At 41.2% G+C, this 23,801-nt stretch overlaps 3 protein-coding genes across 4 annotated transcripts in view; 1 reads left to right on the top strand and 2 right to left on the bottom strand.

Moving 5' to 3' along the window:
* The window catches only part of fbxw7 (F-box and WD repeat domain containing 7), a 117,012-nt gene extending 110,462 nt beyond the window's left edge, over positions 1-6,550 (bottom strand). Inside the window, exon 1 of the mRNA XM_070974630.1 lies at positions 6,058-6,550. The gene's annotated coding sequence lies outside the window, so the exon portion shown is untranslated. The remainder of the gene's footprint in view (positions 1-6,057) is intronic.
* The window catches only part of anxa5b (annexin A5b), a 397,957-nt gene that overhangs the window by 282,764 nt on the left and 91,392 nt on the right, over positions 1-23,801 (top strand). The gene's annotated exons all lie outside the window — the stretch shown is intronic.
* tmem154 (transmembrane protein 154) lies at positions 11,645-19,303 on the bottom strand. Of its 2 annotated transcripts, XM_070984186.1 has the most exons (9): positions 18,949-19,111; positions 18,075-18,176; positions 17,213-17,281; positions 16,959-17,021; positions 16,598-16,771; positions 16,290-16,344; positions 15,599-15,675; positions 15,181-15,223; positions 11,646-12,703 (listed from the first exon to the last, which is right to left on the bottom strand). In XM_070984186.1, the coding sequence occupies exons 1-8, from the start codon at positions 19,049-19,051 to the stop codon at positions 15,192-15,194; spliced, it is 675 nt and encodes a 224-aa protein (XP_070840287.1). In that variant the 5' UTR covers positions 19,052-19,111; the 3' UTR covers positions 11,646-12,703; positions 15,181-15,191. The 2 variants fall into 2 exon arrangements, with proteins under 2 accessions (XP_070840294.1, XP_070840287.1); XM_070984193.1 differs by lacking the exon at positions 15,181-15,223 and having other exon boundaries at positions 11,645-12,703; positions 18,949-19,303.

Below are 23,801 nucleotides of genomic sequence, written 5' to 3'. Positions count from 1 at the left end.
TGATAACAAAGGAGTGATTTTAGACGCAGCAGGCAGGAGTTTGCAGGGCCTTGAGAGATCGGCCATCAGCAGCCGAACATATGTGATATAATATCCAAACATTTGACCCACTTAGAGCCTAACAGCCCGTATTTCAGCCCTCCTTGTTGTCAATGTCTGTTTCTAAGAAAGCCATCAAGTAGGACTTTGGGGCAACAACACAGTTCATGAGGTTTCCTGGAAATAGGAGATCCCTCTGTCTTCAAGGTGACTTGGACCTCCCCACAGAAAAGCCCTTTAATTTCCTCTTTCATTGATCTCACTTTCTCTCAAGTGCCTCTGCCCACACAATGCTGAAGGCAGGCTGGGTTTGTGTAGCTCTTCTAATCTTTTTTGCTTCTCCTTTGCTTACAAGAACCGTTTCATTTCCTTCTGCATTCCCCCGTTTGCTAACACCTCTAAGTAAGTCCCTTCCCACAGTTCACCTCCTCCACTGGCTCCTTCCTGTGGTCTTTTTCCAGTTTCTCTTCCAGCTGTCAGTCTCTCTAAATTCAAATTCTGCAGCTAAAACATGGTTTTGCCACTTGGAAATCTGTCGTTTTTAACACAACACAGTAACACTGCCTTATACTCTCTATCTGGAAGAAGTCCTCAGACTCATCTCGACCAGCAGACCTAAGTCGAGCCTTCAAACCCCTTCGTTTCTTTCCTCTCTGGACTGTTCATCAAATCATGAATCACTCGTTACCAAATGTCCCAGCATCTTTCATGAAACAGTGTTTTGGGTCCCAAAAAGCCTGAAGGGCTGCGCTCATCACATTTCTTGCAGCACTCTACTTCAACAGAGAAGCTTCTCTCTTCAGTCCTAATCCACCTCGTTCTTTCCAAACTCCTACTCCAGATCTCATCACTCCAGCTCCTGCCAAAATTGCCCTGGTTTGTCTTCTGAAAACTGGATGCCACAGAACAGATATTACACAGTCCATTTGTGCAGAAAGTATTCTATATTGCAAAAGTATGATAGTGCTGAGGAACCTACACAAAGCTCCATGTGTCGCCGAGGTATAAAGTCTGGGGGCACCTCAGTAGACTAGTGGTTAAAATACATATTAACCCTGGTTCAATCTCAACTGCGGACTTGTGTTGAAAGAAGGTACCCAAATCAGAATTTTCACTTGTTTAGGCCTAATATTTGGATGCCCTAACAGTAAAGGAAACAAAAAGCTATTTGAAGGCAATAGTTCAGCTGTAAAATTGCCTTCTGGCACGATACAATTTTAATTTGCATGCACTTGTTACACTACTCTATCGGCTTTATTGGGCTGCTGTAAACTGGAATTTCCCTTTGCTGGACTAATAAAGGAATATTGAAATTGAAATCACTGAACATACAACAGTAGCATTGTGAGCACGATGGTAGCAGACGAGAAAACGTTGCTTGGCCGAGCGATTGGAAAGTTTACATTGAAAAACGCCCAGGTGGATGTGTTGATAGGAGCGCCATTCTGTGCAATGGTACCATCAAAGTACAAACACCTCAGCACAAAGCACCTCAGACCGAGCACAGCCCCTGATGCTACAACGTTTCATCACGCTACACAAAAACAGGAATTCAGACGCAGACTGAGTGAGTCTACCTGTGACAGATTATACATGCGATTCATTTAACACAAAGCATGTGATTAATTTCTTTTACTTGTATGACAGCCTTACAGTTAATTACAGGAAGTTTAGTATGACCCTCCAAAGGCCACTCTCCAAGAATGTATCCCACCTGAATTACCGCCCTCTATTGACACCTTTAACAACCAAAGACACTCGTAACCTCCTTCATGTTTTGTCAATACGACCTTCAAAGACAGACAACCTCGCCGTCCCTATGAGAACTGTTTTAGGAAGGCACTGGGGTCAGTTACACGGCAACAGTCAGGAGTGTGGGAATGTGAAACTCACTGCAAACAAAGTCTAGGATACCCCTCATCCCTCACTCAAAGGCCCTGCAGCAATAATCACTGCCAGAAAGCGGTATTTCATCACACTGATCCCTGTGAACGGAAAATATGCCACTCTTGTCAGCCTATCACTGTACTCGCATTCTCTAATCTTCACTTATTTACACTGCCTCGACCACAGAGATGGAGGAACACCTATGGGACACATAACGTCATACATGGAGATGAAGGGTTCAATGATTGGTCATGGCGTAACCACTTTCAAAGGTATACAAAGAGGGAATTTTGGCCCTAAATAACAGTTGTGGGTAATAATAAAACCTGTAACTGTTTAGCTTGTAGACAGCAAACTCCCTCATCCAACAGTAATTCAGAAGAGCTGCCAGAACAGCAACCTGTTAAAAGCCAGAAATGACCAACTGATCAACATCCTTTCAAAAATGTCCAAACCTGCCTTTTATTTGTCTAGTTCGCCGGTTCAGGGTGGCTTTTTAATGACTGTCCCACTGTGCACTGCAGCAGAAGCTAAGCTGCCTGTAATCAGTCCTTAATTCTGGAAAATCTTTGTTGTAAAACTTCACACTAGGATTCAAAGCCATCGATTACTGGACCATGGCCAGACAAGCAGTATTGATTAATGAGAGGGGACATGCCATGAGGGAACAAATGATAAAAATATAATAGTACTCAACATCAAATCAACAGCTAACGTCCCCACGTTTCCCACGTTTACCCCTAAATTACCAGAGCAGTTGTTGTTACTTCACAGCCCTACTGATTTTTAGTCTTATTGTGTATGTTTTTCTCATTTTCTCAAATGAGCTTTCAGTAAACTGCTGTTTTACCAAGCTGAAGGCGAAATGAACAGGCTGAACGCAAGCAAACGGAGGTCATTTTCTATTGGCTTTGAATCAAACGAACAGCTTTTTTCCTTCTGATGAGTAGTCAATACGCTTGTGTTTGAAACGTTCAGTCAATTAATCAATTAGTCAATTGAAGAAAAAAATGAAAATGTCAAACATTTGCTGGTTCAAGCTTCTTATATTTGCTGCTTTTCTTTGTCATTTAGTAAATGGTAGTATGATAGTCATGATAGCAAATGAAGTGTCTTTGGGTTTTGGATGGTTGGTTGGACAAAAAAACATTTTCAAGATGTCACGAGCATTTTCACTTTTTCTTTTAAATTTTATAGACTACACAAATCATGACAATAATCTACAGATTAATCGATAATGACAATAATCGTTAGTTGAAGCCCTATTTATAACAGAAGTACGGGAACTTCTCAGAGCTGATAACTACCACAGTCCCAAATGTCAACCAGATTTCCAGTATTAGTGGGGAACCTGCAAATGTTGCTGGCTGTCCACACTACTTCATTTGTTGTCTTGGCAGTGTGTTGCTAAAAATATACACTGAAATAACAGAAAAACAAATAACTCCTATAAAAGCCAAAGTGAATCAATACCACAGCACTGAAGTCAAGCCTACCTTTAAGCTTTGCGTGTTCTGCTTTTGCTGACACTGTGTCAGAGAGACGCTGACTTAACACCTTGGTTTTATATTTATGTCTGAATACAGAGTACAAGATGTTCAAATCAGCTATTGAGGAAAGGCCTTGTTGGAGCTGTTGTAGTGAACAGTAAACCATCAGTCTACTGATAGTGTGTAAACAGTTCTGCGGTTAGGCTCTGTGCATCACATGAATGTTATTCAAAAGGAAAAGCACCTTTGCAGATGCTCTGTTGTAACCCATGTGATATAAAACATTTCTTCGATTTCTTCACCCTAAGGATGTTGTGCTAAGACAAGACTCTTATTTGCCATTGTCCTCAAAGACCCTGCTCCAAATACAAAAGAGCACTGACACAAAAAGCATTAACTAATACTCCACTTTATGAAGCAGTTTGTGACATCTGCTCTTGAATGATGCTACATAAATTAACATATCATCATTACTATTATTAGGCTACATTTTGCCATGCTGTTCTTGTCGTATGGAAACTACTTCAAAATGTGGCACTGAGGGAGGCATGAAAACTATTTGAAACTTTTTCACCCAAATGTGACTGGCCAATTGAGAAACTAGAATCTAATACAAAGCAGTGTTTTCAACTCCTACTCCTACTGCTAACCCTAACCCCTAAAAAACAATCAATCACTACAGATTAACAGGTTTTCAGGAGATTATTCAAGTATGATTCATAAAAAATAGGACTTTTATAAATTAATGTGGTACAATGAGGTTATTGTGAGTGTTTCCTGTATGCTCTTTGTTCATCAACACAGGTGCACAGGCCATGACAAGATAAACGGATGGGTTCACTTATTTTCATCCAGCCAAATGAAAAATTAGCCCTTGATCTGGGACAACAGTTTTCAGTTTTGACAGACAGGTGCTTCTTACTCTAGCTATCTCACCAAGGACATACTCAAACCTGAGAGGTCAGGAATGCACTTAACTACCAGGTAGGGTGGAGAAGCAGTCATATTGTCCTGGAAAGGTAATAAGAGCCACTAATCTACAAACCCTTTCAAACTGACAATGTCGTAGATTAAACCTGTGCTGGCTGTGCGACTGTCAGTCAATGGGTGTCATTTGATCTGACTAAACAACCTTCCTGACCTTAGTTTAACATGGGCTGATGCCACTTTTGTAAACTGTCTTTTCCATTTGGAACAGTGATTTATTTCAATATTAATGATGTTTAAATTAAAGTCAACTGACTTACAGAATAGAAAAACAGCACAGAAGAAAAACACCATATGGTCAAAAAGACCATAGTAATGTTCCAGTTGCACAATTGAGTGTGTGAATTCACATCAACAGATTTGGCTAACCTGGGATGGGGTCAAACTTGGGTGGAAAGCGAGTACACTCTAGCACTATTCCCGGTTATGTGTAGCACCTGTAAACATCACCTGAACACGCTACCTGGAGCATGCCAATAGAAATCCAGATACTTTGGCAGGTAACCTTATCCAAGTATCTTATTGTTCTCTGTCGGGTTTGCAGGTGTGTCCTCAACTCAAGTTATGTCATAGTTAGTCAGTAAAGGTTGAAAAAGTTCGTCTTCACTTGTCACAGTAGCTCTGTCAACACAGAAATTACATATATGCTGGATGCTGAAAACTGGATGCTGTTCAAATCATGTAAACAGAGACAAAAGTAACCAGGTTTCTCTTTGCTCTCTGTTCATGCCCATCAACATCAAAGGAAGGGTGATCTGCTAAACTAATATAGTTTCAATTCTATTTTTCCACCTATTTATTTCAATAAGCTCAGACTCAATATTAGAAAACGTCTCTCAGTGTAACAGGTAAAGGTTTACCTGAGGACCTGCTTAGCCTAGAATTAACATTACCTAATGAAGTGACAACTCAGTGTACAACAATTTCTAATAAGCAGCCAATCAATCGTTACTACAAGAACTGTTTCCTTGAGAGGACAACTGCTCCTGTGCAGAATCAGTGCAGTCCAGCAGTTTCCCAAATTGTACGGCCCTAAATCTTAGAAATCCCACAAACAGTTGTCATTGTCCCGTGAATTGCTGTCATCCGTGTGCCCACAGGAACATCTGGTTTTAGCTATAACGTACTTAGCATCGCATGGGGTCTCCTAGCATTTATTAGGACAGAAAACCTGCACCTACATTGCACAGGCGCCTTTATTTTGAACACTATGACCGAGATAAATAAAATTCACTCCTATCAACTTTGTGCTCATCACATAGTTGATTAACGTGTTGCACGCGGACAGAACTCCTCGCACTTTGCAGCTTCTGACTCAGTTTTTGCAGCTTTTTTAAAAGGCAGAGTGTTATCAACGGAGTGAGCCAACAGAGGTTCCAAACTGGGTCAGGCTGCTTTAATTGATGCTGGAAACATTACAACAGAGTACCCTCAGCCACGCTGAGCAGAATATGACACCGTTAACTTCTTTCAGATGGCTAGCAAGCTTCCACATCAACAGAAGTGCGTTAAGTTGGCTAGCGTTAGCAACGCTAACTCAGCTAGCTAACGAGCTATTCGTTAGCTGGCTAATGCTAGGCCCACTTCCACTGGTCCATTACCACAATATTCCCCAGTTGTGATCTTGCACTTTGTAAATGTAAGCTGTACTTACCTCAGAATTGTTGAGATAACAAAAACAACAGGCCTCTCGGATGCTTCGTTTTGGTCGTGCAACGCTATCCAAACCGAGATATCCTTTGGAGCTTGATGAAGCTAGCGCTACAGGGTCCGGTGAGGTTAAACGCTCCTTCTTCGTTTCTTGGGGTTCCCACCAGTAGCACTCAGTGTTTGCTCCTAACTAACAGAAGCTAGCACGTTAGCAAGACCTGCTAACTAGCCTGTGCAAGGCAATCCACCAGCCAAGTTCGTGTAATGTTAGCTGGCTAGTAAAACACCGCTAACGTTAGCTGTTCAGCCGAATTCACGAGTGTTGGTCGATTCCTTAACTCGGTTACTTTACTGGGTAACATATGACGGCCTCCGACCATTAACACCTGGAAAACACATGCACTGAGACCAAACGGCGTGTCAGTTGTGGCTGATTTGCCTTTCACAGCCTCTTCAACTACCGCCAGGTTTGTTCGTCTCCTGACTCTCCACCGACTGGAGAGAATGGCTGTCGCAACATGATGATGGAACGTTTTTGTTTGCTAGTGGGCGCTCGAATGTGACGTAACACTAAACTCCCGGATGACATCCATGTGACACAGTTACATGGTAATATTTGTATCCGTAAAATATGCTTATAATGTTGACAATTATGTACGAATTCTCGTGAAAGTTTGGCGGTAAAATTCATGCTAGAAACTATGGAAGTTTAAATACAAAGTCTTGTTCATTTTCACAATAAGTAGGCTGTATTAACATAAATATTAACAAAACATGGAATAAAACATCAATGGGGTGCACGTCTTTTTGATTAAAAATTAATTTTGAATATGCTTAATATTACATTTCGTTCTGTTATCTAGACTACAGACTCAAATGGTTCATGGTTTAAATTCTTTATTTATTCTCTTTTTTTATTAAATAAGATAGGGCATATTATTTTATTATATTCACAAATATTGTTTTCCTAAAATAATCCCATATTACTGTTTTTCCTTTCCCTTTTTTCTCATTAAAAAAATACATGAAATGAGTATCCACATAATGAAATCTTATAATTGCATTTTTAGGTGAGACTGTAATCTGCCTTTTTTCTTTACTTTTCTTGGCATCTTTATTTCTATTTACTATATACTGTATAAGCTTTGATTGTGCCTTCCGTTTAGTTTTTTTAATATTCTTGTTATGATAAAATGTAAATGTAAAAATATTTCATCAATAAAGTGTTTTGGGGGAAAAAAAACCTAGGAGGGGAGGGGCTCCGAATCTTTGCATGGTGTGTCAGAAATCATGCTGGATGAAAACCTGGACCTAATTCTCTCCAGCATATTGAGCCTCATTTATTCATAGGCAGAACAAGCAAGTTATCGTGGATTAGTTTGCTGCTGCTGCTGCTGCTGCTGCTGCTGCTGCTGCTGCTGCTGCTGCTGAAGTTAGCCCTGCAGTGCCAGCCATGGTTAGCTTTGGCTCATGGTCATTTTCATGCTGTGTATCTGGATCCTCCAGGGACTGTCTGAAACCCTGAGATATCACTAAGCACCCAACCTGTGATCCTGACAAGTGTGGAATTGAGACGGGCATCTGGTCAATGAAGACTGAAAAGCAGACCCTGGAAACAAAGGACGACTGTAAATATCCTCACTTTGTCATGAAATACTCTCTGTAGCTGTGTGCTTTTATGGAAATTGCCCTGGTGAGCGACTCCTCACAGAAAATCTGAGCTCAAAACTGGAGATTTTCATTGATGTCATCTCTCCATGTGCCGTTTTTATCATTTTGTCAGTGAAACTAAACGTTAAAATATACTGGATAATCCTTGTTGTGTTTACCTCCCAGTCATAGCCAGAATTTTAGAAATACTGAGATTGTATCTCAATATTTCCACAAACACACACGCCCACAGATCATTTTGAAGAGGGCTGAAAATCATCCATAAAATAGTCCATTCATTTGGATTTTTGTTTTCCATTCATTTAATTAATCATTGTTAGTTTTTACATCTACTCCAGACTGGTTTTCCTTCAAGGACATCAATTTAGAAATATCTTTTAAAATACTTTATATTGTGTAGATTATTTCTTAATTGTGTAGATTATTTCTTAATCTACACAATATAATTCCCACTGAAGACCTGAACATAAGATACATTCACAGAGCCTCCACCTGCATAAGAAAAGTATGTAGTCAAAAGAACCAAAAAACCAACTTTAAGGGGGAAGAAATCACAAAATATGTCAAAAAATAAGCCTATTACATATGCATGATTGTTAATAAAAAATAATATTATTACATAAAACAGACTACCAATTGTGTAAAAAGTCTCTAAAAATATCAGGAAAACTCATCTCTGAGTACTTACAGGAAGTTTTACACAATCTTCCTGAACGCAGTGCGTTCACTGTTTGGGTTAATTGTACAGTTTGTCAGTTGTTCTGTATTGCTGTTGTTATGTTGAATACAACGGGAAATATCCATAAAATATGTCACTCAGTCAGGGGTCAGTGTTAGAAAAGGGTCCCGACCCTGAGGCTGGGAACAACTGGTAAGGAAAAAAGCTGAATTGAATTGAAGTCTCATGAGCACCAAGTCTAAAAAAGTTGGTCTCACCCTTTAAATCCCATCATGTGCAGCTTTCAATTATAAAATCTAAACCATATGCCTCAGATCCCCAAATTCCCCAAAAAATAAATAGAGAGGACATGACCTTCGTGTCCTCGGTGGGAGCTACAGCTCTGGTTGATGTGTCTGTTTTTATCAAACGTTATCCAAGTGGTGCAAGAGGCAGTCTTTCATAAGAGGCAGTGGAAAGTTTCACACGGTTTGAATTGCTCATCACGACTCTACAAAGGCCTCGAAATGATTGTGAAGTAAGCCTCCTGTAATGACACACACTCTCTCTCACACACACACAGATTCCCTGGTGTACGCTGTGTTTTCCACTCGGAGATTGCCCAAGAACGAGTGAATGCGGTGATTGCGACAGACGGACGATGCTCTGTAACATCACAGCTCTTGAAGGCAAACAAACACGGCTGTGAAATGGAGCTGATAGAGTGTGACAGGCAGCAACAGTGCCTGCCGGGTAGAGAGTGATTCAGTCTACAACGCTGGGTAAATTCAAAGAGACAGGTCAGTGGAAATATGATGTTATGAATGTGTCCTCAAGGGAGATTACATCACATTTCAGTTCACTGTGACAGACATGCATTTAATCAAAAATTTAAACACATCCGCATTCACACATACCGGCACATACACCGTACCTGCGCCAGACAAGTTGGTCACCTTGTCGTCAGCTGGAAAAGTCTCATGCTAAATGCTCAGAACAGAGAGTTGATATATCAGCCGCAGTCATGTTTAGGAGGCGTTGCCGTTTTATTTACATGTAAGCAGGTTTAGCCAGAATTTGGCACAGGCGGTGAAAAAGGCAAGCACCTGCAGCGGTGCAGCATCTAAGAGTAGAGGTGGAGATGTACAGCATTTGTGCTTTCTCTCAGTTTAAAAGTAACAGGATCAGCTTCCTGTGTAGAGCACAAAGCAGTTGGACTTCACATGAAGGAACACATAAAAAACCAGGGCCGCAGCTCCTCTTCTTTACCAGTTAATCCGCAGATCGTTTTCTCAATTAATCAACTAATTGAAGGATTAATAAAATGTCAGAGACAGATATTCAGCATGCCATCGTGAGACAAAGACAAGCAGCAAAGTCCGTATTTTTGACAAGTTGGAATAAGGAAGTGCACTTGAAAAACAGCCCTAACAGTGAATTTTCTGTTAATCTAATAATATGAGGATAACTCAAGTAAAATTGTGTCGCCTCTGGTTTGAAGCCTGAACCAACCTGAAAGGTCAGAAATAAAGCGAGGAAGAAGGCATTAAGAAGCCTTAAAAGAGTTCTGCAGTTCTTTAGTGTTGCAGTTTCATGCAGTTAAAGGGACGTGTGAGAGGTTTATACGTGTAAGGAAGAATGATCAATGCTGCTGAGACTTCCTGACTCATGGGTCAAGCTCCAAAAACACTGGATTCTATTATATAACCTTTTCTGCTGGAGCCTCTGATGCAGGTAAACGCTCACATCTGTCAGACTTCATGTCTGCAGGGATTCTGTCTCCAAGCTAAGAAACATGTTGTCAAATGTGTACTTTTTTGGATTTGACAGAGCCACAGAGGACAGTGCACAGCTGTCTTCACGTGGCTGAAAAGTACTAAAACAGATGAGTGAAGGCACGTTGACATGCACAAATAAAATAATTAGATAATAAAATCAGTTCTACACCTCACTGGGATGTAGTCAAACATAGTCACAGCATCCTTTCAGTAGTTTTTTTGGTTAAGACAAATGAACAGTTACAGTGATCAAGGCGTGAAAAGATGAAAGCGTCTAACACGGTCTCAGTTTTCCTAAAATTTGAAATAGATCTTATTTTTTGGGCGTAACAAACATGATGGGACAAGCCTTTAGGTATGATGCTCCAAACTTAAATTACAGTGAACAAAAGGCTTGATGTACCTGTGCAAACAGTAATTCAGTGTTTCCTTAGGCGTTGGTTGTTGATTAAGTGAATGTCAATGTTTAGTCAGCAGTGTCCGAGCAGCCAGACGGCAGTGACGATGCGGACATTGTGCTGCAACAGACGGAACTGCTGTCTGGAAACCTAATGAGAAAGAGAGTGAAAAGGAGCAGAAAATGGAGTGGGAGACTTATTTCTCATTTGTATTCATTGGTTTGCATGGATTGTCCGTCACTGCTCCCTCAGACCTTCCTCTGGTATGAATTCTATCAGACGTACAAAGCTCAAAGAGGGAAGCGGAGCAAACTCATCTGTGGATTTACAGCAGCAGACATAAAGTCTGACACAGCGACAGATGTAACACACTTCAAACCTGCTGTTTTGTATTTAATGCTCATTGTTTGTACTGATATGATTAATTTAAATGCAACTTTGCATGTTTTGAGTTGCCAGGAAACGGCCAGCTGCACAGAAACAGAGAAGTGCATGGAAGGAATACACCGTTAATCTTAATTATTCCTGAGAATTTTATGTTTTCTGTCCACGAGACGCCACAGAGTCTACAGACACGCCAGCAGCTGTATTCAGTGGTGCTTTGAGCTAAAGGTCAACATGCTAACATGCTCACCATGGCCATACTAAGATGCTGATATATTTACTGTGTTTTTTATCTTGGTTTAGCATGTTAGCATGCAGAAAAGATTTGTATTCAATGCAGCTGATGCTTCGTTGTGCAGGAATTTGGTCATTAAACAAGGTAAAAATTTTGACCTGTTGATGGCGCTAGATGGAAGGTAAAAGTATCACCAACATTATTAAAATTCATCCTGTGGGGGTCATGACTGAGTTTAGTAGTTTTTTGCAGTCCATCTAATAGCTGTCAAGACATTTCACCCAAAAATCACAAATGTCAACCTCATAATGATGCTAAAGGAAAAGTCAGGGGATCACCAAAGTCATTGGGGTTCATCCTCTGGGGACCACGAACATCTGTGGAAAATTTCATGGCAGTCCATCCAGTAGAGATAATTCAGTCTGAATCAACTGGCCAGTGTTGCATTCCTCAAAGCCTAAATGTTCAAACATCCTGATTTTATTAAGAGATTTTATTTACCAAACGTTCACTCAAAGCTTCATCAGCAAAACAACAACACTACAGCCTTATATGAAATATTTACAAAAGGCATTCATTGAAAATAACATCTTTTGGTAAACTGAATTCTCTTATTTACAGTGCAAGATCCTGCAAAATACTGACTGATGCGTTTCAAAAGCTGCACTCACATGTAGATCAGTGTGATGACTGCCTCGATTCAACACTTACAAGCCAAAACTGGAAACAAACAAACATCCAAACAGCATCTGTTGACACAAAGTCTTCAGTCACAGAGTCAGAATCTGAGGTGAGATGAAAACCTTATCAGTCGCAGCTTTTGGAAAGCTGCTTCAGAAACCGGCGACGGTTCATCAAAAGAATTAGGATCCAAGTGATTTCACACTTTGAGATTTCTGTTTCTGAATGAGCACAGTTTGTCCATAAACCCTAATCATGTCTGCAATCTTCAGCAGGATGTTTCCCTATTAAAACCTGCAGCTGGAGGGAGTCTCACACGCAGCAAAGAGGCTGTGAGCCGAGGAGAAACTATGAACAGTGACACGTAATGTGCTTTAAGATGAGCACACACTCTTTAAGAGAACAAATCCTCAGAAAAGGGAGCGTTTGGCAGCTGCAGCAGCACTTTAACTTAACACTTTTCACTCTGGCTGATTTAATTAAGACAGAAAACACTGTGCATTTACCTCTGGTAACTGATTACGGCTTGGCGGTTCATCAATACAGTCAAAACAGGCAGCATGACAGAAACACTGATCACTTTCATCACAAAAGAGCCACTATTCAGCAAGTTCAAGTCCAAGTGTTGCACACTGCAACAGAATGAGCTCTGTGAAAGTTAAAATAATAAGCGTCCTTTAGGTGCTGTGATACTGTTTCCTGGCAGTCAAACTAGTTCCTGTGTCCAGTGTCCAGAAATGTTGCTGGGTTATCGTAGAAAGGTCATTAAGGTCATTAATCCAAGCTGGCAACAATGCGCCGTCGGCTGTGTGTCCTTGCATACCGGGAGAGCGTCCTTAGTTAACCTGCAGTGAAGAAACCATGGAGAGAGAGGTGACACTGTCAGAGTGAGGCAGACAGAGAGAGACAGAGGTCGTCCTCCATATTGTCTGAACTGTGGTGGCGTGAGTCCAGAGCCGTTGACCGTCACATGATGATACTTCAGCTAAATTTGCATACTGATGATTGAAGCTGTCATCAGCGGTGTAGCTAACACCCAAAGGTTTATTTCCACCACCACAGCCACATTCCCTCTGCACAAGTCTCAGCGGGTCTGCATGAGGGTAATGTGATCAAATAAGAATAAACATGGAAATACCTTCAGAAACACATTCAGAGCTCACATGAAAAATGCAAATAACTCAGAAAGCTCAGGGTCGTACAGAAGTGGCCGACAGCAGAGAAATAACGTGGAAATATGTTAACAGGCATCTGTGAAGAGGAATCAGCCCACTGTGAGCGTTTTCTTTGCACTTATTTGCTTTTATGTGATGTCATCTTTTTATTGCTTTTATTCTTTTTTCATAGATAATTAAAGTGACATTTTTACTTTAGCATTTTTGTGCCTTTTACCTGGAGTAAGTTCTACACAAATAATTCAAGGTGATATATATAAGTGACATATTCCTCCTCCTTTCCTGTGGATATTGAGCTCCTTTTTGTGAGTTGGTAGAGAGCAAAACAGAGCTAAAAGAGAGTTAATATTGGTAAGATGGACAGAAAAACAGCTCCAGATGACTGCTGATGCTGCTCTGTGTCTGCTGAAGAGCTTCATTTTTCTGAGGTTATTTTCATGCATTTCTGCCTTATTAGTTTTTTTGGATTGACGCAGCTTTAAGGAAACAATTGCACACTTTGTTTTACAAAATGAACTCAATGTAAAGTGGGTTTTTTCTGAATTCAGAATTGCTGTTCAGCACCATTTTGTTAATCTTCTTAAATTTGGTTTGAGCTACTCTTTTCTAAAAACCTTGACCAACCTCTGGAGAGGAGGTCTACTGTGGTTCGGCTCCTTCCACTGCACAGTAATTGGAAGGTTTCAAAACTTGCAACTGAAGCTGCTTCAGCAACACTGTGTACGCTTTCTGTCATTTGATCCACTATTGTGTTTAAGTTACGGCTGATTCTCACAGGTCTGACAAACAAGACACAGCTGCTGCAGTGGATGGCATCACATTGTGCAACCTCACATCACGTTTACTTGTGTTCTGAGATCTCTCTCAAGCCTCTGTGCTGAATGAAAGTACCCTCTAACCCTTGCCCAGCTTTGGAAACACAATCCTGAGAAAAAGCAGCGTGTAAATGACGTTGGTCAACAGTTCGTCGAGTGGACCTTGACCTTGCTTTCCCAGCCCTTCCAGTAAGGAGACTATCCCTGGGTTAAGTTGCGCCACACTTCCATGCATGCCTGTTGTAATCACTAACAGATGTTAGGAGTGTTTGTGCTTTCAAACAGTACCATGTGTAATGATGAAAGGGTCACAGTTCACCAGTCACAGCTATACTGAATCCAGCTGGTGCATCAAAACAAAAAACAAAACAGAGGCTGGCAGAGAAGAGGAAACGGATCGGAAAGTCTAAGAACCCGAGCTGATCCGGGTTGTGTTAGCATCGTCGTGTATAAGCTGCACGTAACAGGTTAGTCGTAATGCCTCGTCGTTTACACCGCAGGCAAATAGATAATTACGTTCCTATTGTGTGTATTCACAATGAGATCGTTCATTAGGTTGCATTCACACCTGCAGGAGCATTGCTTAACAATTAATTGCTCATGCTGTGACACATTGCTGCTGGCTGTGACACAGTGACTGCTATCATTTAGTCATCACTGCCAAATGAACTCTCGACGTCCACAGAAGAGCAGAAGGGAAGATATTAATCACGAGTAAAGCTAATATATACTCACGCACCTTTATGCATTTAGATTTGTTTTGATATTTAAGAACAACACTTTAGAGTTGAATAATAAACTTTTTGGGCATGTTATTACAATCTGACGCTGTGTACGACATAAATAAAAACAGACTGCAATCATTCACATACAAGCTGTGTTTATAGGACAGTTTTCCAAAGTCTTCCTGAGTCCATGTCGTAACATCCTTTATCCAGCCATGTGTTCACAAAGTGGTGAACCTCGCTCCATCCTCTATGAACGACTGAGCCTTCCCAGGATGCCCCTTTCATACCCAGTCATGATCCTCTCACCTGTTACCAATGAGCCTGTTTACCTGTGGAATGATCCAAACAGGTGTTTTTGGAGCGTTCCACATCTTTCCCAGTCTGTGAAACGTGTTGCTGCATCAGATTCATAATAAGCAGATATTTACAGAAATGATCACATTCTGTTTTATTTATGTCTTACACAGCATCCCAACTTTTTTTGGGATTTGGCCTTGAACTGAATGATTATGAGATTATAGCTCTCTGCTCGTGACAAGAAGCTGAATGAAATCTGTGTGTTCATAAACTGGACATACGTTCGGTAAATGTAAAGGCGGCTCACCGTAAATAGAGTCATGCATGTTTAGAGTCGTCTGCAGTTTCACCTACAGCAAACAAACCAAAGAGACAGACATGTGAAATGACTCATGTGTTCACTAAACTCTCACCAGCGTGATGTTTCATGTCACGGAAATGTTGCAAACTAAATTTCACAAGCAATAAAGTCCTAAGAAATACACAAGATTTGCAAAAATGGCATCAAATGAGACTCACTGGGCTCTGCTCGCTGCTTGTAAGGCAGCAACAATTAGAGCAACAGCGACCTCTGCTGGAAAAACTCCCTGCATTCGCTTTACTGTGAATGCAGGAAGTTAAATCTTTCTCTTTACTCTATTTTTGACGCTTTAGTTGTGGTTTTCTTCTCAGAACAGACAAGCAGTCACAAAGGATGTCATTTTGCTGTCTTTAAAGAAACCTACCATCCTTCTTCATCCATTGGTCCAACTCTTCCATTTCTAGCTCCAGTACAGAGGGCACGTCTTCTTCAAACATGGGCCTGGAGGGTTAATCAGAAAAACTGATTAAGACACAGGTTCCAGAGCGGTTTAACAGACCTCGTTACAGCCACCATGCTGTCAGATCTGTGACCAAACACCTGACGGCCTTGTTGGGCTTTATTTGTACTGTTCATTTGTTGGTTTGTCTCTGATCAGTTTGCTGCTAAGCTAGCCATCAGCTGTCTGAGGCTAATGCATTGCTAATACATCACTGCGGGGCTAACTGCTAACTGCTTACTAATGTCAATGAATTTGTAGTGTTTTATCCAAAACTGTGTTCACAGTTTCACAGCTGCTTCCTACCAGACTTAAAACACCAACTTCAGCCTTTACTGGAAGTGTTTTTAGCCCTCTGCACAGCCAAGAAACTACTACCGGCGGAGTAAGTGCCCTCCCTCAAGACATGACTTTAACTGAAGTCCCTCTCTGGCATGCATATGAAACCCAAACCTACTTTCCACACAGAACAGGTTGTGCTTTTCAGAAAGGAAATTACACATTGGACACTAGGAAGCTGCAAATCTCTATCGGATTAAACATTTCACGTGTTTGCCCACAGGTCTTCACGTTAGCAGCTGTAGAAAAATGAATGAAACTCTCTCTCAGTACTTACATTGGCACCTTCTCTGTACTGGACCCGTCCAGATATGGATCAGCTTTTCTTAGTTCTATGAGAAGAGACCAGAGTCCAGTCATCTTTATTATGACAAAACAGCAAAGAGTGTTACAGTAACTGAATATAGTCCACCTCGACGTTATTTGTATGTCACATTCATTCATACAAGAAATGCAGCTTGTGGTGCAAAACCATCTGCATCAGCCAGCAGGGGTAGGAGGGAAAATATGTTTTGCTTTTGCTTTTATTGTGTCTGATTTGGGCGAACTGACCCTTTAAAGTGCTCCCTCTTGTGATGGACCCACCTTGATCTCTCGATTTTTTGTTCCACCTGCGGTTGATGAAGATACCGCAGACGATCATGCCGATGATCACCACCACCAGCACCACAGGGATGAGGATGATGATGGGACTCAAAGCCTCTGGGTCGTCTTCTGGGGTGGAGGTCGGATCCGTAAAGTTAGGGTCCTCTATTATTTCTGAAAAGCACGTTTGTCAGTCAGGCGTCAGTCTGTAGATTTCTCACTTGTATAATAAATGTGTTGTGATGTGATGTGAACGAGGATTGTTCTTGTTCTCCTCTCATTTAGTCTCAGGATTAAAACATTAACCTAGACAGAAGTCACCCCTGTGCTGGTATGCTGGGTCATGTTTGCTCTGACGTACCATAAACTTCACTGACGGAGTGGACATGCCCTGAGCCATGTTCTTCTTCCAATACAGTTTCATCTGCAAGCAGCAGAGGAGGAAATGATGACATGATTTTTAACGTTTCTGCGAGTACTTAATGTGCTAACTCTTTCTTCTTCTCTCCATGACATGGTGCTAAGGAATTCAATCAGGATCTCAAATGCAGCGAAGCATTTGGGAAACTCTTCCTGGAAGAGTTTTTTAGCACCGTGCTGCAGTTGAGGTCTGACCTTGAACGCCCTCCTCTGTGGGGGGCGGGTCCGGTGCTGAGGTGGCATCCGAATCAACTGGGGGTGGTTCTACAAAGAGAGAGGAGCGCGTCATTACAGTGGCAACATCTACAGTCAGTAGTTTTTAAGTGGTAATTCGCTATACATGGCCAAAAGTATGTGGACGCCCAGATGTGATTATCTCCAAAACTGCAGATATATGATGAGCTGCTCTGACAGCTTCCCCGCCTCTGGGAAGCTTCTGGAACCATAAAAGAAATAAACCTACGCAGCATGTTTTCACCAGAGTGAGGAGCAAATACTGTCCAAAAAAATACTGTCAGTACAAAAATCAAAAGTTTACTGTCAAGAATTTCAAAGGCAAAATGCACTTTAAGTACCAAAAGTGGTCTTCTGCAGGAAAAAGTGACTCATATATTATTATTTACTTCATACGCAGCTTGGTGCAGTGGTTCCAGGCCTTGCAAATCTGGCATATCATACAACTACAACATCCCCGGTTTGATTCCAGATACCTTTGCTGTATGTATGTATGTACCTGTATGTAGCTGTCTGTCTCTACACTGTCACCTCCTGTGTCTAACAACGCCAGCTGCATCTAAACGTATTGTTTTCATATGCAGTTTTGAAATCTCATACCTGGTTATGCCTCGTAACTTGATATTATTTACTTGCTTTTACAGCCTGTCTTAGCCTGTTTGGACTGTATTTATGTTGTAACAATGTCTCAATGAGTCTTTTAATTGGTTACAAAAGAAACAACTAACAGCCCCACACATAAGTGTGTCAACACCTGTCCACATACTTTTGGCCAGGTATTTAATTATTGTTTCAAGAATCTCTTTTATTATTCACGTCTCACCTGAGGTCTCTGTGTCACCATCACCTGGATCTATGTCATCTGTCTCCTCTCCTTCTGTCCCAGCATCTGGATCTGCACCAGCGTCGTCAGACTGGCATAACACTGCAATTGCAACACCTCTCATTACGTTGCATCAAGTCACTGTCATGTCGTTGAAAAGGAAACATGTGCAGCGTTCGCATCAAAAGCGTAACACACAGGTGAGTCAGCGCACCGTGAGCCTAGTTTCTAAAACGACATCTGCAGTGGAGCAGAATAACTGTCAAAGTCAGTATCATACAGGAACTTCAGACTTCCGTGTAGATGGTTTCAAGTCATTGTTACAAGAATACAAAACTGCGGCAAAATGCACCTACTGGACAGCAAGGAGTAGGTGGAGATATTCGACATGTTGAGCAATGTGTTCCCGACAGAGCTTTTTCTCTTGCTCAAGAAAACATTTCAAACAAAAGAGGAATGTCAGCTTGTAAAATACAAACAGGCTATACGGTACATTTTAAGAGGTTGGGTCGGCTAATCTCAGCTTTAAAAATCTCAGAGAACAATTTGATTTGAAGTAAGTGTCTAAACATGGCATATTGTTTTTACAAAAAGTGGACTGAAGAAAGATAAGGTGAAAGGACACACTAAATTTTGTACTCTGGGTCCTCACGTCACGCTATCCAATCTACCAGCTCTATCTGACGTTGTTAAATTCACTGTAAAGACATAAATTTGATTAGTGTAAATAATAAACACCCTTTACTTCCAGTTACTCAAAGCCACACAGTCAGAAAGAGTAGATTAAAAGCACAAAAGAGAGAGCAGGGAGGAGACAGGAAAGAGCTGCTGTGTCTTAATTCAGACAGTAAAAACATGAATCGTCAAGTCCTACCTGTCCTGGTCAGAGAGCTCAGCAGCAGCAGCAGAAGAAGAAGAAGAAGAAGAGGGGTCTTCACCCGGGGGCCTCTCATGCTACCAGGCCAAGAAGCAGACATAGTGCCATTGTGTGCCCGCTTCCTTCTCAACTGTCACAGCATCACACTTCCTGATCTGACCTAACATGTTAAATGGGAGGAAAAAAAAAAAAAGACTCACACACACCCTCAGACTCACTCAGATAACTCACTGGGATGTGATGCAATCAACTGTGTGCTTGTCGCCACAAGTCTGACGACTCCTCAGCTGCAGTACAATCACATTCCTGCCGGTGAGGTATGCAGCAATACGGAGTGAGGGGAGAGCTGAGCAAACTCTGAGGGAGGAAAGACTATTTGTATGAGCTCAGGGAGGTCTGGCTGGGCTGGTTTCAGTCGAGCTGCTGCTGAAAATAACTCCAAGGCTGTGCATTTGTTGTTCTGTTTCTTGATACAAGCGCAGGCAGGATCATAAGTTACTGTGGTAAAATACTGATCATGAATGTGAGGGTCATGCTGTCTTGATTATCTATGGGTGAAGGCTGATGGCCTAGTTTAAAGGGACTCTGCACTCTTTTCTTCGTCTGGCAGCAGAGAGATGGAAGTTGCAGGTCGGGGTTTGTGATTTCTTCTGTGACTCTTATCAATGCATCACAAATGGCATGAAAATACATTTTGTGCCACTTCTTCTGTATATTGGCGGTATTTCTCAGAAACCTGAAAAAGGTTGGACAGTGATTTTTAGACAATATCAGGCTTAAGTGACCCAGCAGCCCAGTATGACGCAAAAGCCAAAACAGACCCGCCAGTCCACCAGAGGATATCGTATCAGTGTCACGTTTCACCTCACATAGACGTGAGAATTACACGTGTGAAGGTGCAGTACCAGCAGGGGGCGATAATGACGGGACCAAAGGATGAATGTCACCTGTAAGTTAACATGCTTACGTGAACTTACTCATTTGAATTTACATCACTTTCATTTATGTAGGTAAGCTACCTGATGTTACACACTTAAGATCATCAAGTTCGTAATGTCAGATAATTTACGCATGTATCTGAACTTTTTTAACTATCGCACTTATTTTAACCAAAACTACGATCTTTTCCTAAACTGAACCAAGTTTCTCTGCGAACTTTGTATTTAAAGTCTATCCGGACGTCGCATATTTATTGTTGCAAACTTGCCCGCAAACTGGGTTGACAGATCCCAATGGCAGGTGTTTATCCTGTCACCATCTTTGGTGTACAGTTATAAATGTTGTTCATCCATTTCTCACTTTCTGTTAAGCCATAATTTATGCAGTTCTAAAGGTTAATAGGTGGTTATTAAAGGCTGTTAATCGTTGAGTATGAATTTGTAAATAAGTTCTTGTTGAATGGATTATGTTCCAGGTTGTCAGCAGTAGATATTAACAGTCACTGGGATTTTTGACTCCTAATTGACCTACAAATGGATTTATTAGCAACCTCTTCCTAAACTGCTGGATAAACTTGTAATTATTCTGAGTTATTTGGAATAAACATGACCATGAATGAAAGCTGTACACAACAGACGGAGAATACAGACAAGTATAGACTTCAGAGGTTCATTATGTAACAACAAATTAAAGTGAGGAGCGTAGCCTCAAAAGATTTGGCTCGGAGAAAACCAAAACTGAAGGATGTTTTGTGAAGAGTCTCTGTCAGTTTGGAGAAGACAGTTCATACTTTGTGAGTTTAGTATCCGTGACTGCTGCTCCCTCAAAAGACTTTCTGTGTCTCTGTGAGTCATATGATCTGAGTGAGTCTGTTAAAGGTATAACTCACTCCCTCGACACACTCCGCCTTTGTTTAACCGACTGCATGCGAAGGGGAAATTTTCTAAAATTTGTTTTAATGGTGTCATGGTGTTACTAAGTGTTTTTGGCCCAAAGTCGGAAAATTACCCAGCAGTTCCGAAAAAATCCAAAGATGAGAGAAAATTCTGAAAAACTTCATTCATTTTGTCGTGACCCCCCAGATTTATCTTGTGACTCTTTTGAGGGCCTCGACCCTGAGGTTGGTAGTAAAACTCCCTAACTGTGTTTGAATTAGTTTAAGGATCAGTTTGTGGGATTCAGTGGCATCTAGTGGTGAAAATGCAGATTGCAACCGACTGAATAGCCTTCATCTCGCATCTCTCTTTCCGAGCGTGTAGGAGAATCTAAGGAGGCTGCGACACTCATGAAAAACTCAAAGGGCGCTCACCTGAGCCACTGTTTGTCTGCTCTGCACCACGGTAGAAACATGGCGGTGCAACACGGCAGTTTTAATGAGGGGTTTTTACACGTTGGGCCGTCACTTGAGTCACAGTTCTGAGCACCTCTGGACGTCACCGTTCAGCAGAAAGGTGTAAAGATTTTCTTAGATAAAGTGGAAAATATCAGGTGTCAGATTCTCCCTCCTGAGACGTGTTGTTTTTCTGCCTCATTTAGAAGCTCTGAAGAAATCTGAGATCATTGCAGATGCTTGTGACACTTCCTGTTGCACAAGAGACAAAAAGCAAAGACACACAAATACACGTTGCTGCCAAAAGTACACATGAACATCGAACCAGGATGTGACTGGATCATAAGACAAGATAAGATAAGATTTATAAAATATTAAAATAAATATTATTAAATATTTATACTGAGAATATATATATAAAACAAAATATACTGAGAAACTATAAGTTTACACATAGACAAATAAAGAGAGTATATACAGAGGGATGTGCTTTGTAAATTGAGTTTGGTCAACAGTGAACTGCAGTATGAATATGTGTGATCTAACAGGCAGTGAAAAGTCCAAGGGCCATTCAGAGGGAGGAGTTGTACAGTCTGATGGCCACAGGCAGGAATGATTTCCTGTCGCGTTCAGTCTTGAACATCATGTGATCAGGTTATCAGTACAACTTGCATTTGAGTGGATGTTATTATACAGTCTGATGGCTGTGGGCAGGAATGACCTGCTGTAGCGCTCCTTCCTGCACTGGGGATGTAAAAGTCTTGTGCTGAAGGAGCTGCTCAGGGTCCTCACAGTGCGGTGCAGGGGGTGAGAGGGGTTGTCCATGATGGATGTCAGCTTGGCTAACGTCCTTCTGTCCGCCACCTCCTCGATGGAGTCCAGTGGGCAGCCCAGGACAGAGCTGGCTCTCTTGACCAGTTTGTTCAGTCTCTTCCTGTCTCTGTCCATGCTGCTCCCTCCCCAGCACACTATGGCATAAAACACTGCAGAGGCCACCACAGTGTCAGAGAAAGTCCGGAGTAGAGTCCTGCACACACCAAAGGACCTCAGTCTCCTCAGCAGGTGTAGGCGTCTCTGGCCCTTCCTGTACAGGGCGTTAGTATTGTCATTGGATCATCTCCATCCCAAACATCCTTCTGGGAAGGATTCCTGTAAGATTTAGGAATCTGGTTGTGGGTTTTTCTCCCCTTCAGCCACAGGGGCCTTTGTGAGGTGAAGCACTTATGTTGGGACATAATATTTCAATTCTTCCCAGAGACGCTTGGGTTGAGGTCAGGGCTCTTTGAAGACCAGTCAAGTTCATCCACACAAAACTGGGAAATTTCTTCCCGAGCCTTCCTCTGTGTGCCTGAGTACGGTCATGCCAAACAGTTGGAAGCATTCTGTTAATTAAAATATCAGGCCAGGCCAGGTCAAAAGTAAATGAAAGTATGTGGACAGTACAACATGCGTGTCTACATACTTCTGGCCACATAAAGCATCCTCAGATTGTTATTTCACAGAAGCTGAAAGAGTCTCAGTCTCAATCTACTGTTGTATCTGATTCTTCCTGATGTTAAAATGATGGAGTTTAAAGCAAACCAGGGCTCGTTCCCCGGCCCCATATCTTATCTTTTTAACAACAGCAAGCAAAGCATGACGTGCTGGAGGAGCTTGACTAGTCTCAACTGGTCCCACTGAAGCAGTCTGAACTCGACTGATCAGTGTCAACGTCTCAGTGCACAAATAGAAATGAAGTGATGCATTAATAAAGTTTATCGGAAATAAACACAGCTGTACTTCTTCAAATGTTCATCTATCAAATGACTGTAAGTGTCTGTTCTTTTTTTAATCTAAATAAGGTTTGACAATATTCTGTTGAACCAAAACAAAATGTTGCCGAGCAGTTGATTACTGTACATTACGTATTTGAACAGAATTATTCCCTTCAGTTCACTAAATAAAGGGAACTTCATCAGTTTTGTTATGATAAAGACAGATTGAAGTTCCCTATCAATTCAAAAGGAAACTACTTATGCTTATAAAACTCATACCAGTTGCCTCTTTTGGTCAAAAAAGGTCATCTAATGTTTCAATAAGTTACTTGTTTTATTTGGATTGCGTGACCCCAGTTAGACTCTGTAGTTTATGTCAGTTTTTAGCAGAAATATCATGATTTGCAAATCACTTTGACAAGAGACAGCCAAGATCCAAACAGCCTCAGTGGTGACAGTCCTTGGGAGAGAGACTGGGATCACATGTGATCCAGTAGGATTACATTTTCTTTTTTTAGAACGATATAAAACATCTATTTGATAGAAATATACAGACAGCTAAAAACAAGGACAACAAAGCTGAACAAAGATACGTAAAATAAAAAATATAACTATGACGCAAATAAGAGGTAAAATATAGATAATCATATAAATACATAGAAAAAGAATCAATGAACAAAAACATACAGTGTCTAAGTGCAAGAGGAACTGTTTTTGTAAATTATATAAAAAAAATCATCAAGTTTGGTGATGGTTAGATTCTATTTAAATAATATAATCTTGATTCAATATAACAGTTCAAGTTTAATCACTTTCGCGAAGTGTTT

The sequence above is a fragment of the Chaetodon trifascialis genome, chromosome 2 (assembly GCF_039877785.1).
Source record: "Chaetodon trifascialis isolate fChaTrf1 chromosome 2, fChaTrf1.hap1, whole genome shotgun sequence".
Classification (NCBI taxonomy): Eukaryota; Metazoa; Chordata; class Actinopteri; order Chaetodontiformes; family Chaetodontidae; genus Chaetodon; species Chaetodon trifascialis.
Note: the sequence above shows the minus strand (reverse complement) of the source record. Positions and strands in the feature narration are given on the sequence as shown.

Coding starts and splice junctions, on each gene's coding strand:
- tmem154 (XM_070984186.1), bottom strand. CDS start 19,051: ATGTCTGCTTCTTGGCCTGGTAGCATGAGAGGCCCCCGGGTGAAGACC. Junction 18,177..18,948: donor GAGCTCTCTGACCAGGACAG/GTAGGACTTGAC, acceptor TTGCAATTGCAG/TGTTATGCCAGTCTGACGAC. Junction 17,282..18,074: donor TGGTGACACAGAGACCTCAG/GTGAGACGTGAA, acceptor CTCTCTTTGTAG/AACCACCCCCAGTTGATTCG.